Source organism: Cajanus cajan, chromosome 4, assembly GCF_000230855.2.
Source record: "Cajanus cajan strain Asha chromosome 4, NIPB_CcT2T_4, whole genome shotgun sequence".
NCBI classification, from domain to species: Eukaryota; Viridiplantae; Streptophyta; class Magnoliopsida; order Fabales; family Fabaceae; genus Cajanus; species Cajanus cajan.
This window is the reverse complement of record NC_138520.1, coordinates 21536302-21552837: the sequence shown is the minus strand read 5'-3', so window position 1 is coordinate 21552837 and position 16536 is coordinate 21536302. Positions and strand designations below refer to the sequence as shown.

General features: G+C 32.2%; 2 protein-coding genes and 1 long non-coding RNA gene across 9 annotated transcripts; 1 reads left to right on the top strand and 2 right to left on the bottom strand.

Moving 5' to 3' along the window:
• The first annotated feature begins 1428 nt into the window (after positions 1-1428).
• On the top strand, positions 1429-3883 carry LOC145956758 (uncharacterized). 2 transcript variants are annotated; one of them, XR_014432990.1, is made up of 4 exons: positions 1429-2463; positions 2646-2718; positions 3340-3525; positions 3781-3883. It is a non-coding gene; the product is annotated as an uncharacterized LOC145956758 (long non-coding RNA). The 2 variants fall into 2 exon arrangements; XR_014432989.1 differs by having other exon boundaries at positions 2646-2747.
• Positions 3075-9330, bottom strand: LOC109819328 (Tetratricopeptide repeat (TPR)-like superfamily protein). Of its 4 annotated transcripts, none has more exons than XM_083072374.1 (3): positions 6017-9330; positions 3811-3960; positions 3075-3554 (listed from the first exon to the last, which is right to left on the bottom strand). In XM_083072374.1, exon 1 carries the CDS (start codon positions 8672-8674, stop codon positions 7184-7186), a length of 1491 nt encoding a protein of 496 aa, XP_082928500.1. In that variant the 5' UTR covers positions 8675-9330; the 3' UTR covers positions 3075-3554; positions 3811-3960; positions 6017-7183. The 4 variants fall into 4 exon arrangements, with proteins under 4 accessions (XP_082928500.1, XP_082928501.1, XP_020240624.1 ...); XM_083072375.1 differs by having other exon boundaries at positions 3811-3897; XM_020385035.3 differs by having other exon boundaries at positions 3811-6300; positions 6377-9330.
• A 1876-nt stretch (positions 9331-11206) lies between these two features.
• On the bottom strand, positions 11207-16050 carry PSF2. 3 transcript variants are annotated; one of them, XR_002241521.3, is made up of 10 exons: positions 15855-16050; positions 15090-15244; positions 14922-14996; positions 14723-14837; positions 14122-14221; positions 14010-14040; positions 13835-13927; positions 12538-12690; positions 12210-12288; positions 11207-11486 (listed from the first exon to the last, which is right to left on the bottom strand). XR_002241521.3 is itself a non-coding variant. In XM_020385029.3 (9 exons), exons 2-9 carry the CDS (start codon positions 15135-15137, stop codon positions 12271-12273), a joined length of 633 nt encoding a protein of 210 aa, XP_020240618.1. In that variant the 5' UTR covers positions 15138-15244; positions 15855-16049; the 3' UTR covers positions 11980-12270. The 3 variants fall into 3 exon arrangements, 2 of the variants coding, with proteins under 2 accessions (XP_020240618.1, XP_020240619.1); XM_020385029.3 differs by lacking the exon at positions 11207-11486 and having other exon boundaries at positions 11980-12288; positions 15855-16049; XM_020385030.3 differs by lacking the exon at positions 11207-11486 and having other exon boundaries at positions 11980-12288; positions 15090-15207; positions 15855-16049.
• Between the last annotated feature and the right edge of the window lie 486 nt (positions 16051-16536).

Sequence of the window (16536 nt, the reverse complement as noted above, 5' to 3'; positions counted from 1 at the left end):
TGCCGTTCCGACTAGTATTGAATAGTCGGCTCGGCCTCTTGCCGAAGAGTTAAACAAGTCATAACAGTAATCACAATTAAGAAAGGTAAGTACATGATTAAAGCCTAACAACCAATTAGTACCGTATTACCTAATTTGGTAAATATCTGAGAGGGCCCATCACGCTCAGGCCCATGTCAGATGCTATAAATAGGTCACGCACAACAAGGTATGTCAATGTTCATTCATTACCCTAGAAAATCGTGCCCACACTGACTTAAGCATCGGAGTATCTTTTGCAGGTACCTCCCCCTCCGAAGAATCCACCTAAAGCTCTCGTTCGGTCCTCATATTCCCCTGAAGATTACGAGTGTACCCTCAGGCAGGTACAAAAATCATTTGATACTTCATTTCATTAATTCAAATCAATGTATAAAATGATTTTATAATTTTCCGTCAATTTGAATTAATGAAATAAAGTATCAAATGATTTTTAAATTTTCTAAAAATTTGCAAATTTGATCTATGCATTAAAAATTTTAAATTGAACAGATATATTGTTGAAATTTGTTGTAGATTAAACGGAATAAGTTTAGGTAGATTTACTCCTGAAGTAAAAGGATCTCTCCTCTCTCTCTATCTATATATATATATATATATATATATATATATATATATATATATATATATATATATATATATATATATATATATATATATATATATATATATATATATATATATATATATATATCATAATAGATCAAGGATGACAATGTACTGACTATCAGGTTTTACTTGATATTAGAGACGGCTATTCCTGATATGTAAATGTTGAAGCACAATTATGTTCACGTTTTTTATATATAATGCCTTTATGATTAGTGTTTAATGTTATACATTTGTAATGATCAATATTGCTGAATTTTGGATTTGAATACCCTTCATCATTTTTAACCAGCTAGGACATGTGACCAATTGAGTCACTACTGTTTTAGATTCATTTTTGTTAAATATTCTATCATTCGGAGTGTGTTTGATCCTACTTATTTTCTCCTTAAAAGGAAAAGTTAGTCAAACATTTTTAATAGAATAATTAGAATACTTAAAAAGACTAAAATCACTTAATTGAATCTTAAGAAATCAAAATCATATAATTAGGATATTTGAAAGATCATAAATGTGTTTAAGTTAGAAATTAGAGCAATAATATAAATTAATTTATGGATTACTTAATATGATGAAAAATATAAAAAAAATTAAATTTTATCTAAAAATGTTCAAAGAAGAATTATAAAAAAATTATTATATTGCCTTGAACTTTAATCATATTGCAGAAAATTTTTCATTGTATGACATTGTGACTTACAATGATCATATCTATTAGCGTTATTTTTTCTCCTGAATGTCTATTTTTGTAAAAATTAGTAGGATCGAGACACTTCATATTTTTATTAAAAATAAAAATAAAATTAAAATTAAGTAATAAAAGTATGTTGATCCAATTCATACTATAATTAGTTCATGAGTTTCAAGGTCTTGAGTTGAAGTCTTAAATTTGATAAAAAAATATTATTTTTTTTAATGATCAACAAAATGTAATGACTAAAATGATTGTTAAAAAGAATATCCCTTTTATATATTAGTATTAGTATAGATAGGCAAACTCTTAGGTTTGAATTTTAGGACCTTTTTGTCTAAAATTTGAAATAATGCCAAGTGAGATATAAACAGAAAATTAAATGAAATTTCAAATTAAATAGTGTATTTTGCTTTAGTTAATAGTTACATCATGACTTTGTCTATAGTTCCACATCGTTTATGGTTGCATAATTCACTTTTCATATAACACAAGATTATCACATAGCTTGTAACATCCGATAAAATTGGAACGATACAGAGAAGATTAACATGTTTTAGATTAACATGTTTTCAGTAGACAAACACAAATTGAGAAATGGTCCAAAAAAACAATTTACGTTTTTTTATTTTTTGGCATTATGGTTTCCCTGCCTTGTTTTAGGGCCTGGGGATTGATTGAGGGTCGCCAGAGATGGAGGAATGAATTGAGTTTGAATGCAGAAATTAAATGTTGAGTTGAATTTGGGCATGGTGCTAGTGCTAGTGAAGTTATTCAGGAATGTGGTTTTCTTCAAATGCTTATTATTGGCAGATCTTGCTTCTCTCCAAATAACATGTTAATGATTTCAACATCTTACGTAGATTGAGAATATCAATCATCTTTACTTCACATAGCACATTTTTAGAGTCTGCCGTGTGTTATATTCTTCCATATTGTTGTCAATAAAATTGGATTTTTCTCTCTGTTATGGCAACAGTTTAAACAGATTCTTATACTATATTTAGAGGGATAAAAAAAGCTATGATTTCTCAGGGGAGAAAGAGTTTCAAGTTGAGGTTCTCCTATTCCTACACCATTTTAATATGATCGGTTATGACCATGAAAATCATCTTGTTAACCAGGTAATTATTTGTTTCTTTTTCCTTTTGCCCCGCGGATTACTTCCTTTTTTTCACACTTAAAAATATATATCTTCCTTGCATTTCTAATTTCTCTGATGAACATGAAAGAGACGAAGTTTGATTAAGAAACATTTTCTTATTCGATTAGCTGCTGCTAACGATGACATGTTAATATTTTCCAGTTGCAACCTGATGTCTATATGGGCATGTCCAATGTTTAGAGACAAGGAATTTTCCATGATCCACATATGCAAGGTCACTAACCCAGGATTTGATGTGTTAGAGTATGTTATGCATTTTGTTTGTTGGTTATATTTTTCAAGGGGTTTATTATATGGTGTTATTTATAAGGTATTATAAAAATGTCTTCAAGATATTGTCCATTTTAGACCTAAACCTATATATTTTACTTTTGATCATCACTAAACTTCATGAGTTAACTTACTATCGAACACCAACCACATCAGTAGAGAACCTATACATCTAAGTTAACTTCATGGGTTCCAAATAAGTGAAGATATTCCTATATCTCCTTAAAAAAGTTATTAATGAAGCCAAAGAAGAAAATTATTGAGTAATCCAAGGAAGAAGATAGTATGTGCCAAAGTAAAGCGAAATCAAAGGGTTTTAATTAATTATTGAATAACCAACGAACAATTATCAAGGGATAGCTCATGACCTTTAAAGTGTTTGGATATGTGGAGGCATTACACAATATGGGTGCAAATATGAATTATTTCCTTCTCAACTAAAATTTCTAACTAGAATACCAAGCACAAGATAGACATTAAATATTTAACACTACTAATAGAACTAACTACAAGTATATAGGGTGTAACAATGCTAATTCGCATGAAGTGCATTTTTTTTTTGTAGTTCTTAACAATCATTATGAGGATATTTTGAGAGGAACCACATTGCTTTCCGAAGATCCAACTAGGCCTCGAGCTATTCTTTTACAGTGAAATCAGCAACAAAGATAGCTGGGAAGTATTTTTAAGAAGAGATGCGCCTTTGAAGCTGGCCAGATACTACGATTCTAGAAGAGATGTTACCAAAAAGGTGATACACGACTGTCTTTGTAGTTGTCTCTGCAAAGCAAAAATATCAGTTGCATTAAAACTCTTTCCTTTGAATGAAGATAATGCATGTGAATGTGATATACCAAACCTTTTTCCTTATCATCAATTATAGTTTAGCCATTGAATTTGTATCAATGATATAAAAAAAATGAGTAGGACTGTAAAAGGTCTATAGCTTTAAAGAAATTCCCTAGTCATCTGAAGCATAAACAAAAGTTATATTATATGAATGCAGAAAACATTGTCAAGTGAGTATAAAACATACTCTTGGGCCATTGTTGACATCTTGGGGACGCCTGTCAGAAACTCTCTGGGTCTGGTATCAACTTGGACAATCATGCGTAAGAAAAGCCTGTAAAGCTCTTCCAATAAATGGACGAACAATATTCACTTCCATTGCAGATAAATTTTGGATCTTCAATATACAAGAACATGTAATGAGGTGCATTGCCAGCAGACAAATAAATAGACGTGTAATGAGACTAATCCAGCCAGCTAATCTCACTCATACCCAAACATTATAAAAAACTCGAAACAAACGTTAGAATTCTACATTCCCAACCCCACATTCTCAGGAAGAATATTTTAAGCTATGAAACAAACACGTTCTAAGTTACAAATAAAATATAAAAAAATAACATTTAACAATTAAATGGGATGCATCCGATTCTCAAGGAAATTACTAAAAATTAAGTGTAAGAAAACAAACATCCCAATCTTTCCCCACTCCCAATTTAAAATTAATTTTACAATTATTATGGAAACAATTATGAGCCTCTCTAAGTAGAATGCAGTACTTGACATTAACTATATCACATAGTGGCCTTCTATGCTGGTCAGTAAACTTTAGACCAGAGAATGGTGTGCCTACCTTCCAACAAGGACCAGAAACAAGCGTAAATTTGAACGTGATGAATTCAAATATGATTGTTTGTTAGTGGCAAACTCTAAATCCTTGTAGTGAACAGGAGAGAAAAAAATCACTGGAGTAACTGAAATAAACATGGTATGATGGTAGTGTAAACTTCTTTCAATCATTATCTTAGGCATAGTGTAAACAGAAACAAAGAAGCAAAGGTTGAAAACACAAAACTAAAGACAGCCAACTGCTGAATTTTTAATATTTTACCAACCCAGCTATATACATTACATAGGCAGCCTGCATGTTTGAGATCTTTTTATTTAATTTATTTTTTAGCAAATCCCAATTTTTGTACTCAATTTCTAGTTCTCAGAAAATTTAGAAAGCATTTAGTCCCACCCAAGAAGCATCCTCAAATTGGTTCTGGGAGAAACGCATCAGAGAACCAAAAAAATGTTATTTTTGGTGTCTACTGTACAAATCTTTGAAAATAGAAATCAAATTGAAAACAAAGTAACAGTTTTATAATGAAAAATTAAAACGTGAAAGCAGAAAATGAAAATACATGAAAATTTACCTTTAAGGAATCCTATCAGTCACCGAAGCATTTAACATTTATATATTTGACAGGAAGAATTACATTGAATAGATAGAATTAACATGTAGTGCCTAAAAAAAGGGGATAAAACTTGCATTTTAATATAAAACTATGCCGCTCATATAATATAATAATTTACTACTTCACACACAGATCTCAATATACTTGGGGTTTACTGTACCAGCCCAAAATGTTGAAAAAAGGTTGATGATAGTAGCTAATTCACGTGTTTTTCATCGCTAACTATAAATTAAAAAGGGGTTTTGTAATTTACAGTATTTTGGTAGTTAGAAACGGGGAAAGGGATTCGAGTGGCAGAGAGGAGGGGATTGATTTTGAGGAGAGGATGGATCTTCTAATTATCTGGTATTTGCTTTCTAGTTTTACTTGATTAGCTGCTACTTCATACTTTGTAGGAGATTATCTCCCTCCATAGCCATTGTTTTATGTTTCTCTGTTGGATATTTCTCTTATATTCCACTGTATATAGAGGAATTTTCCTCTATTCATAGATAAATATCAGTACTAGTTCAACCACCTTAATTATTTGATACCTTGGTTCCTGACGCACAAACCATAATGATCCAATGAATTTTAAACCAGCCAAAGAGAGAGAGAGAAAAAAAAAAAAAGAAAAAAAAAAGCAGCACTACTCTACATATCTACATGAGTATCAACCACCCAAAGAAAAGGAAAATATTTTACAGAAAAGTTATTCACATTATAAACCAGCTAATTTCCTGTGTCATGAATCAAGCAATGTAAAAACAAAAAAGTTGAATGCCATGACCCAAAATAGCATTTAACACACAAGCTTGCAGTTTTGATGCATATTGTGTAAAACGGGGAAAAACTAGCATGAAATTGTTCAACAAAAATCTAAACTATGAGCACATTCTACAAATAACCTTCATATTACTATCAGCACCTCTAACTTGTTTGTCCACAGATAAAACATTGTCATTGTTAGATTGGTGGGATGGGAAGGGGGGAATAAGAGAGAAAGCTCACCAACAGACATCCATTAAGGAGGGCAAATGGAGCACTTGCCTCTCTTCTTGAGAGCAATGGCCAGCCACAGTGGGACTTGAGTAATAATCTGTAGCGTAAATGGTCAAAATCTCCCAGACATTGTTAATAAATAAGAAAGAGAAAGCGTAATGTACATGTAATGTATCAGAAAAATGAACCAACGTTGAGGTGTTTAAATAATTGATTACAGAAATGAAATTGAGAGGGCCCATTTTGAGATTGGGTACAATGTCCACAATCTCATCCTCTGCAACGAACTCAAGCTGACAGGAAAAACCATAATATGTTAAAAAAAATTAAACAATGTCAATTAAAGAAATATAAGCTATAATAGCATACCTCCTCTGCTGAAAACAGAGGAAGCTTATAGTTTGATTGCCCAACCATCTTTTCTCATTCAATTTGAACTGAACCAAATGGATCAAATCTAATATTCTTCTTGTATGGAGAAGAAAACCTGGTGAATAAATATCATAATTAACAAACGCAACCACAGCAAACTCAACAAGTTCAGTAGTATATCATTTTTTTTATATCCATCAGAATTACAAAGATGGCACCTGGGGCAAACCTAATACCCCGTAAATACTACCCCAACCCCCCACCACTAGGCCCACCCTAGTGGTTCTTTGAAGTATATCATTATCTACTACAAATTTGGGTTGAAAAAAAAAAAAAGAATAAAATCTGTCTGTCATTAACAACAGCTGTAAGTAGTACAAGAGAGGGAGAAGAGGCACTCCACTGGACCTCTTTACTTAATCCATTGGACCACTCCACTTCTGGTTCCTGATAAAAAATGAAGACTTGCTACTAGCCCTCCGTTTTTCCATTCTTGGTTGTCTCTGGTTCCAAATTTATGGCCGCAACCATTCTTGTTTCTTTTCCATTCCCAGACCACTTGATCTAGGTCATACTCAGGTTGCAATTGTAAAGAGCTGCCATTACCATATAAAATACTAATATTCAAAAAATGTCTGAGCACTAGAAGGCTTAGCAGATAAGAAATGTGAGCACTTGAGCCTATGATACACTAATAAAAAAATTTCAAGTCATTATCTTCTTTTGTTGTCATGGTTTTGTATCAAATAGTTAAAATAAGGTGCATCAAGGTATTGTGGGCACACAAATAAAATACTTGAGCATTCACAAATTTTTCATCAGATCCTCAATTTTCTCAGCAGCTTGATACATATTTTTCTGCTTGACTTCATCCAATAGTAAATGGCAAGTTCTGTATCTAGGTATTATATCCTGATCAATCATCTCCTCAAACAGAGAGAATGCCCAATTGCATCGATCTGCCCTACAAAGCCCGTGAATTAGCAGTGTATAGGTCGAAAGATCAAGACTGAGATGATGTTTATTAATCATGTCATTTAATATGTCATTCAACAAACTGTCTATATTTCCAGTTCTAAAGCAAGACTTGATTAATGGGTGGTAAGTCTGAAGATCAGGCTTACAATTGCCTGAATTTTCCATCTCCTTAAGTATTTCAAAAGCTCTCTTTTCTTGTGCATGATAACATAACATAGAAATCATTGAAGAATAAGTAGATGTATTTGGGGCAACACCAGCCTTAGGCATTGCCACCTTGAAAACATAGTTAGCCTCATCTACTCTTCCTGCTCTCCCCAATGTATAAATGAACGAATTGCAGAAAAGTGTATCAGGCCTACATCCAGAAGACGTCATTCTCTCAGCTACTTCCAAAGCTTCCTCAAATTTTTCAGCCTTTGCCAATGCACACATCACAGTAGTGTAAGTTATCACATTTGGGGAGCAACCTTGAGCCTGCATTTCATCAAGAAGCTCATACACCCTGCTGAAATTCCCTTCTTGACAGTAACACCGAATGATGGTGGAATAGCTTATAACGCAAGGGCGAACACCATACCCTTTCATCTCTTGGATCGTCCAATGCGCCTCGTCCACACGGCAGACTTTGCACCATCCATGAATGAATATGTTGAACGTGTGAGCATTCGGAGCAATGTGCTGCTTCAGCTCCAAGAAAATCTCACGAGCTTGTTCCACAAATTGCTCTTTGCACAAGGTATCCAGCAACAAGTTCATGGAATCTGTGTTCTTCTCCAACCCAAAAGTATGCAATTCATCAAACACCCTCACAGCATCTACCCACTGCCCTGCCCCAGCAAACCGTCTCATTACCTTGGCCACAGTATTCAAAGTGACAAAACCCCCTTCACGCATTTCTCCCAATAAAAATTTCAACTTTTCCATAACCTTCATTCTACCCAAAATGTCTACCATCATATCATAAGACTCCGGCGAATGTTCAAAGCTCGATCGCGAACCGGCCCATTTGAATACCGCCAATGCAGATTTCCAATCATCCTTGTATCGCACTAGCAAGTGGTGAACAAGCTTCTGGGAGAGGGGTATGGCATCACAAGCTCGGTCACTGAATAGGGTTTGAAGGGTTTCTTCCTCGCTGCTTCCTTTGCCAAGTCTTGCAGCGAGAATGTTCATGTATCTGGTAATTTCTTCTTCACATTGTTGTTTATGGGAAAAGTGTCTAGTTCCAAGAGAAGAACACAAATTTGAAGAGGCACAAGATAATATGCAACGGGAATGAGGAACAACAATAGCACGATGTATAATTGATTGCATGAGGGTGAGTTTGAGAAAGAAAAAATGAGGAATAGTGAATTGGAAATTAGGGTTTGAGAAAATGTGAATGAGAAGCGTTTATGTGAATCGAGAAGCATCACCAGAGAAGATTGGAAAGGTAGAAGGAGGAATTAAGAGTTGCCATTGCCACCAAACTTCTTTCACTGCTTCAGTCTCTGATGGACTTGAAATTTTAGCGGTTAACTATGTGCCTCGTTAAAATGGTTAGAATTAATTTGTAACATGCTATTAACAAAATTGATTTTAAATCATGAAAATTAAGTAATTATTGTTAGTTTTTTATTTAAATAAAATTAATTTTAAAATTTTATTTACCTAAATTTATAATTCTACGCTCAAAATTAATTTTCATATGTGATTAACAATTCACACTGAACCAATCGGACTCTAGTCTAGGGTGAGTAGGGTTTGGAGAGTAGAGGGACCAGTAAAGCATTTTTGCACCTTTTAATTCTATCACTGCTTTAGTCTATGTTGTAAACTTTCAGTTTTTTTTTTTTCTTATTCATTTGAATAATTTTTTGTCTTTGTAATATATGCTTTTTTCGATTTTAATTTTTATATAAAATAGTTATTCGGTTTTAGTTATTGAAAAAATATTTTTTTTTTCATAGTCTTTATTGTTTGATTTTAATATCTATCACATTTTATCTATGTTATTTTTTTATTCATTATCCATGTTAAGTTAATCATTATTGTATATGAATAAGTCAAGATAGATTAAATATTATAGAAATGAAAGACAACATTCAAGACTAAAACACAAAAGACTCAACTTTTCATGATTTAAAATCGATAAGAATTTTTTACAGAGGCTAATATATATATATATATATATATATATATATATATATATGAGGAGGGTTCAAACGACACCGGTGTAACTTTTACTAAGTGTTACACCGCTTAATAACTTTATATTAAATGTGAATTTTGAAAATCTAACCGTTAGATTGAAAGTTCATATCTCTTAGATCATATATACAAAATTTTATATTAATCCAAAATGATTTGATACTTCATTCTCATAAAACAAAATTGATGTAATATATTCATTTCAAAATACACTAAAATATGAACACTTTGATTACCTTCAAGTTGTTGTTCAAATTTAACAAAATTTGATATATATGATCTAAGAGATATAAACTTTCAATCTAACGGTTAGATTTTCAAAATTCAAAATTAATATAAAGTTATTGAGTGGTGTAACACTTAGTAAAAGTTACACCGGTGTCGTTTGAACCCTCCTCATATAGAAAAGGGTTCAAACGACACCGGTGTAACTTTTACTAAGTGTTACACCGCTTAATAACTTTATATTAAATGTGAATTTTGAAAATCCAACCGTTAGATTGAAAGCTCATATCTCTTAGATCATATATACAAAATTTTATATTAATCCAAAATGATTTGATACTTCATTCTCATAAAACAAAATTGACGTAATATATTCATTTCAAAATACACTAAAATATGAACACTTTGATTACCTTCAAGTTGTTGTTCAAATTTAACAAAATTTGATATATATGATCTAAGAGATACGAACTTTCAATCTAACAGTTAGATTTTCAAAATTCAAAATTAATATAAAGTTATTGAGTGGTGTAACTTTTACTAAGTGTTACACCGCTTAATAACTTTATATTAAATTTTGAAAATCCAACCGTTAGATTGAAAGTTCATATCTCTTAAATCATATATACAAAATTTTATATTAATCCAAAATAATTTGATACTTCATTCTCATAAAACAAAATTGACGTAATATATTCATTTCAAAATACACTAAAATATGAACACTTTGATTACCTTCAAGTTGTTCAAATTTAACAAAATTTGATATATATGATCTAAGAGATACGAACTTTCAATCTAACAGTTAGATTTTCAAAATTCAAAATTAATATAAAGTTATTGAGTGGTGTAACTTTTACTAAGTGTTACACCGCTTAATAACTTTATATTAAATTTTGAAAATCCAACCGTTAGATTGAAAGTTCATATCTCTTAAATCATATATACAAAATTTTATATTAATCCAAAATGATTTGATACTTCATTCTCATAAAACAAAATTGACGTAATATATTCATTTCAAAATACACTAAAATATGAACACTTTGATTACCTTCAAGTTGTTGTTCAAATTTAACAAAATTTGATATATATAATCTAAGAGATATGAACTTTCAATCTAACGGTTAGATTTTCAAAATTCAAAATTAATATAAAGTTATTGAGTGGTGTAACACTTAGTAAAAGTTACTTAATAACTTGTTTCTCTCATCGGTGCTCTTTTTATTCCATCAAACGATATGTGAGTATGAATTGGGATATAACTCAGTTGATAGAAGAAAGGTAATTGAGTGTTATAAACCCTTTGATATCAAGTTGATACTCATGTATAAATAAGAGAAAAAAAATACCTTCGAGCAACAAGTTTACTGTTTGGTCATTTTTTTTTCCGAGAACATAATATTTTGCACATTATGATGCACATCGAAATATGTTAAGTGGAGCAGAGTTAGGTTAAACTCCTTTTTGGACCCAACTCTACTAGTTATATTAAGTTATATCACGTTAACAAAGAGGAGGATTTTCCATGGATGAATGAGCACATTTCTTGTTAGTAAATGTTGGTTTATGGTTTGATAGTAAACAAGCAATTCGCATGGTTGTAAAGCATTAATAGTTAAACATGTATCAGCATTTGATTATCACTCGTTCCTTCGTAAGATTTGCAGACCCTCTCCATTTCAGAAAAAAGCTTAACGACCCCGTCAGTCTAAGGCACAAAAAAGAAATTGTCAAATCCTGCGATAGCATATAAATCGCATAACATGACATATTGTCACTTTAGATACAAATTATAAACATTTTTGAAAATTTCTCTACTGAAAATAAGGAATATTTTTCAGTAGAAAAATTCTCAAAATAATTTATAAACTTCTATCTAAACAGATTCAGCATGCAAGTTTTATCCATAATAATCAGGTGCCAGGCAATGTTCCTTTTCCCTTCCAATAATAGACCGGAACTATAAATCGTCCCTACAATTGGAAAAACTGGAGTGTCCAATTGAAAGAATCTCAATCATTAATATATTTTTATTATTTTTTTTAATGAGTAAATTTATCAAATAGTAAAAATAAAGGATGACTGATTTCATCCAGTTTTTTCAAAACTGTGGAGGATCTGCCCCCTCCCCCTCCCTCCCTCCCAAGTCATTTATATTTCATTCTCAATTATAATTTCTAACTAGAATAGCAAGTACAAGATTGACATTAAATATTTAATACTAATAATAGAATTAACTACATACAAGTGTATGGGTGTAAGTGTAACCATGCTAATTCCAATGAAGTGCATAGTTCTTAAAAAATAATTATGAGAATATTTTCGGAGGAACCACATTGCTTTCTGAAGATCCAACTAGGCCTCAAGCTATTCTTTTACAGTGAATTCAGCAACAAAGATAGCTGAGAAGTATTTTTAAGAAGAGATGCACCTTTGAAGCTGGCCAGATACAACGATTCTAGAAGAGATGTTACCAAAAAGGTGATACACGACTATCTTCGTAGTTGTCTCTGCAAAGCAATAATATCAATTTCATTAAAAGTCTTTCCTTTGAATGAGATAATGCATGTGATATACCAAACCTTTTTCCCTATATCATCAATTATAATTTAGACATTATGAATTTGTATCAATGATATAAAAAATGAATAGGACTGTAAAAGGGTATCTATAGCTTCAAAGAAATTTCCTAGTCATCTGAAGCATAAACAGAAGTTATGTATATGCGGAAAATATTGCCAAGTGTATATAAAACATACTCTTGGGGCATTGTTGACATCTTGGGGGCGCCTGTCAGAAACTCTCTCTGGGTCTGGTATCAACTCTGGGCTATCATGCTTATAAAATGCCTGTAAAGCTCTTCCAATAAATGGACGAACAATATTCACTTCCATTGCTGATAAATTTTTTATCTGCAATATACAAGAACATGTAATGAGGTGCATTGCAAACAGACAAATAAATAGACGAGTAATGAGACTAATGGCCTGTGTTCTCCAGCCAGCTTCTCACTCATACCAAAACACTACAAAAAGACTTAACGAAGGTAAATTCATCATGTTGTTGAAGCAGTTATTAAAAGTCAAGTGAAACATCCTAATCTTTCCCCACTCCCAATTTGAAAATAATTTTATGATTATGGAGGCAATTATGAGACTCTCTAAGAAGAATGCCGTATATGACATCAACTACATCACGTAGTGGCCGTCTATGAGGGGAACGAATTGTCTTGTTTAGTGCATTCACTATATCAACGTCCTAATATGAATGAAACATGCAGCACAAAACAAACTTAAGATTCGAAATTTAAAATCTATCCTGGTTTTGATTGTTGTGATACTACTGCTAATTACAAGATTATTATGCTAACATCCTTCCACTTTTTGTTTACTTAAATTTAGTGAGAAGGAAACTTTCTTGAAAAACTCTGTTTAGCAGAAGCACAAAGAGAGAAGAAACATAATCATGTAAGTTGTTGGTCAGTTACCTTTTTATACAGAGAATGGTCATATACGGATATACCTACTTTCCAAAAAGGACCAAAACAAGTTTAAATTTGAACTTAATGAATTCAAATGATTGCTTGTTAGCGTAAAACTATAAATCCTACTGCTAATTACAAGATTATTATGCTCACATCCTTCCACTTTTTGTTTTCTTAAATTTAGTGAGAAGGAAACTTTCTTGAAAAACTCTGTTTAGCAGAAGCACAAATGAGGGAAGAAACATAATCATGTAAGTTGTTGGTCAGTTACCTTTTTAGACAGAGAATGGTCATATACGGATATACCTACTTTCCAACAAGGACCAAAACAAGTTTAAATTTGAACTTGATGAATTCAAATGATTGCTTGTTAGTGTAAAACTATAAATCCTAGTACTAAACAGGAAAAAATAAATCACTGGAGCAAATGAAATATACAACATGGTATGATGGAGGTGTAAAATTCTTTAAGTAGATCAAATTAAATCCTACTCAAAACAACATGCATTTTACAATCAGAGCTGAATTCAGACCTCTACAAACAAATAAACCTCCAAAAATAGAAATATTACCTTAACAGCAATTGTTCGACCATTAAATGCTTCCAAGTCAGTCTGAACTTTATGAAACCTTAGATTTCGGATGTCCTCAATCAGAGGCCTCACCTGTACAGAAGAAATAAGTCACCATCATCAGGAGAAAAGCCTGGAGCATCACAGGTGCAACTTTTTTAAACTCATCACTCACCATATGAACATCAGGAATGTTGTCACGTGCACTAAAGATTAAAAGAAAAGTAGGTTAGTACAGAAAACTAACAGTTTCTAAAGGAATAAGATATTAATGTCTCTAGGCTTACTGGTCAAAAAGAAGTCTTGAGATTTCCACATAATGAAATGGCAATTGATCTGACATCTCTTGTGATTCTCGCTCTGCCTCGAAAACTTGAGTCAACTTCTCTAGTCACAAACAAAATATTGGAGTAATGTTAAGCCTATATTTACTGCTACTTTTTCCTTAACACAGTCACAACCATAATAATCCCAATGAATTTTAAACCAGCCAAAGAAAAAAAAAACAAAGCAGCACTAATCTCCATATCTACATCAAGTATAGACCAACCAAAGAAAAGGAAAAATTTTAAATATAAAAGTTATTCACATTATAAACCAGCTGATTTCCAGTCATGAGCAAAATCAAGCAGTATAAGAACATACAGTTGAATACCATGACCCAATATAGCATTTAACACACAAGCTTGCAGTTTTAATGCATGTCAAGTAAAACAGGGTAAAGCTAGCATGAAATTGTTGAAACAAAAATATAAATTATGAACACATTCCACAAAAAACCTTAATTTTACAATTCAACACCTCTAACTTATGAGTTTGTCCACAGATAAAACATTGTCATTGTTAGAATGTTGGGAGTGGAAGGGAGGAATAAGAGAGAAAGCTCACCAACAGACATCCATTGAGGAGGGCGAATGGAGCACTTGCCTCTCTTCTTGAGAGCAATGGCCAGCCACAATGGGACTTGTGTAACAATCTGTGGTGTAAATGGGCCAAAATCTCCCTGCCATTGTTAATAAATAAGAAAGGTTAATGTGTATGTATCTGCTAATAGAACCGCTGCTAAGGTGTTTGAATTATTGCTTACAGAAATGAAATTGAGAGGACCCATTTTTAGATTGGGTACAATGTCCACGGTCTCATCCTCAGCAATGAACTCAAGCTGAGTGACAGACAAAACCATAATATATCAATAAATATTCACAAATTTTAAACAATGTCAATTAGACAAACAAAAGATATGACAATACTATACCTCCTCTGCTGAAAACAGTGAAAGCTCATGGTTTGTTTGCCCAGCCATATTTTCTCCTTCAATTTGAACTCAAGCAAATGGATCTAATCTACTGTTTTATTTGTATAGTGATGAAAACCTGGTGAATAAAATCTCCCAATTATCAAATGCAACCACTGCAAATTCAACAAGTTCGGTAGTAGATCATTATGTACCACAAATTTGGTTGAAAAATAAATAAGCAAACAAATCAATCTGTCATTACCAGCAGCTGTAAGTATTACAAAAGAGGGAGAAGAGGAACGAAATCAAAAAAGTTGAAAAACACAAAACCAAAGTCACAAAGCCAACTGCTGGCTTCTTAGTATTTTACCAACCACAGCAATATATAGCTGCCTGCATGTTTGAGATCATTTTATTTAACTTATCTTTGAGTAAATCCCAATTTTTGTACTCTAAAACACAAGCATTTACATTATGACTTTAGTTCTCAGAAAATTTAGAATGCATTTAGTCCCAGGCATGAAGCATCCGCAAATTGGCTTTGGTTGTGGGAGAAATGTATCAGAGAACAAAAAGAAAAGGTCAATTTGGGTGTCTACTGTACAAATCTTTGAAAATTGAAAACAAAATAACAGTTGAATAATTAAAAATTGAAAAGTGAAAGCAGGAATGAAAATACAAGAAAATTTGCATAGACAGAATTAACAGTATAGTGCCTAAATAACAGGATAAATGTTGCATTTTAACATGAAATTATGGCATTCGTATAATATAATAACTTACTACTTCGGATAATGGTAGTTAGTAATCACGGACCCAATGATTCCGAATCACTGATGGAATCGAAAAATCGCGATTTCGTGATGAATTGCACGATTCTGGGCAAAGGGGTCTCAGCGTGGTTGCTCCTCCAAGACGAGCAAGCAAAACGGTTATACTTTTGTGGGCTTGTATCTGGTGTGCACAACCCTAATTCTAAACAATTGAAACGACACCGTATTATATTTTACTTTTTAACTTCATAACCTGTAACTCGTATAGGGTTTGGGAGAGCACGACTAAAAACACTTCTTATTTCTTAATTTTCATTTTTAATTATAAAACGACATCGTATGACTTTTTGGAATAAAACTTAATCATGCATGACTCAGCTGGGTCGAGTAACCGATTTGTTTTCAAAACAGAATCAGATTGCACGAGTTCAAAAGTGTTCAATCCAATATGCAACTCAGACTGATTAGGTGACTGAGTCTTGGATTAATAGGTTGAATCGATCAATCCAAGTTTATTCATTTAGAGTTGGGGTATAATAGTAACTATAAATTGGTTAGAAAGAGTCATTAATTATTTTTTAAAAATGACTAAAAAAAACTAGTTTGATTGTGAGGATACTGTTCTAACTTTTACTATTAGATTAATGCAAATAATTCACTATTCAAATTAAAATATAAAGGTACACTAAAAA

Excerpts from the sequence above, each read along its gene's own strand:
- LOC109819328 (XM_083072373.1), bottom strand. The coding sequence starts at position 8,674 with ATGCAATCAATTATACATCGTGCTATTGTTGTTCCTCATTCCCGTTGC.
- PSF2 (XM_020385029.3), bottom strand. The coding sequence starts at position 15,137 with ATGGCTGGGCAAACAAACCATGAGCTTTCACTGTTTTCAGCAGAGGAG. Across the intron at positions 14,997-15,089 it reads CACTGTTTTCAGCAGAGGAG|CTTGAGTTCATTGCTGAGGA; the intron begins GTATAGTATTGT and ends TCTGTCACTCAG. Across the intron at positions 14,222-14,722 it reads TCCTCAATGGATGTCTGTTG|AGAAGTTGACTCAAGTTTTC; the intron begins GTGAGCTTTCTC and ends GTTTGTGACTAG.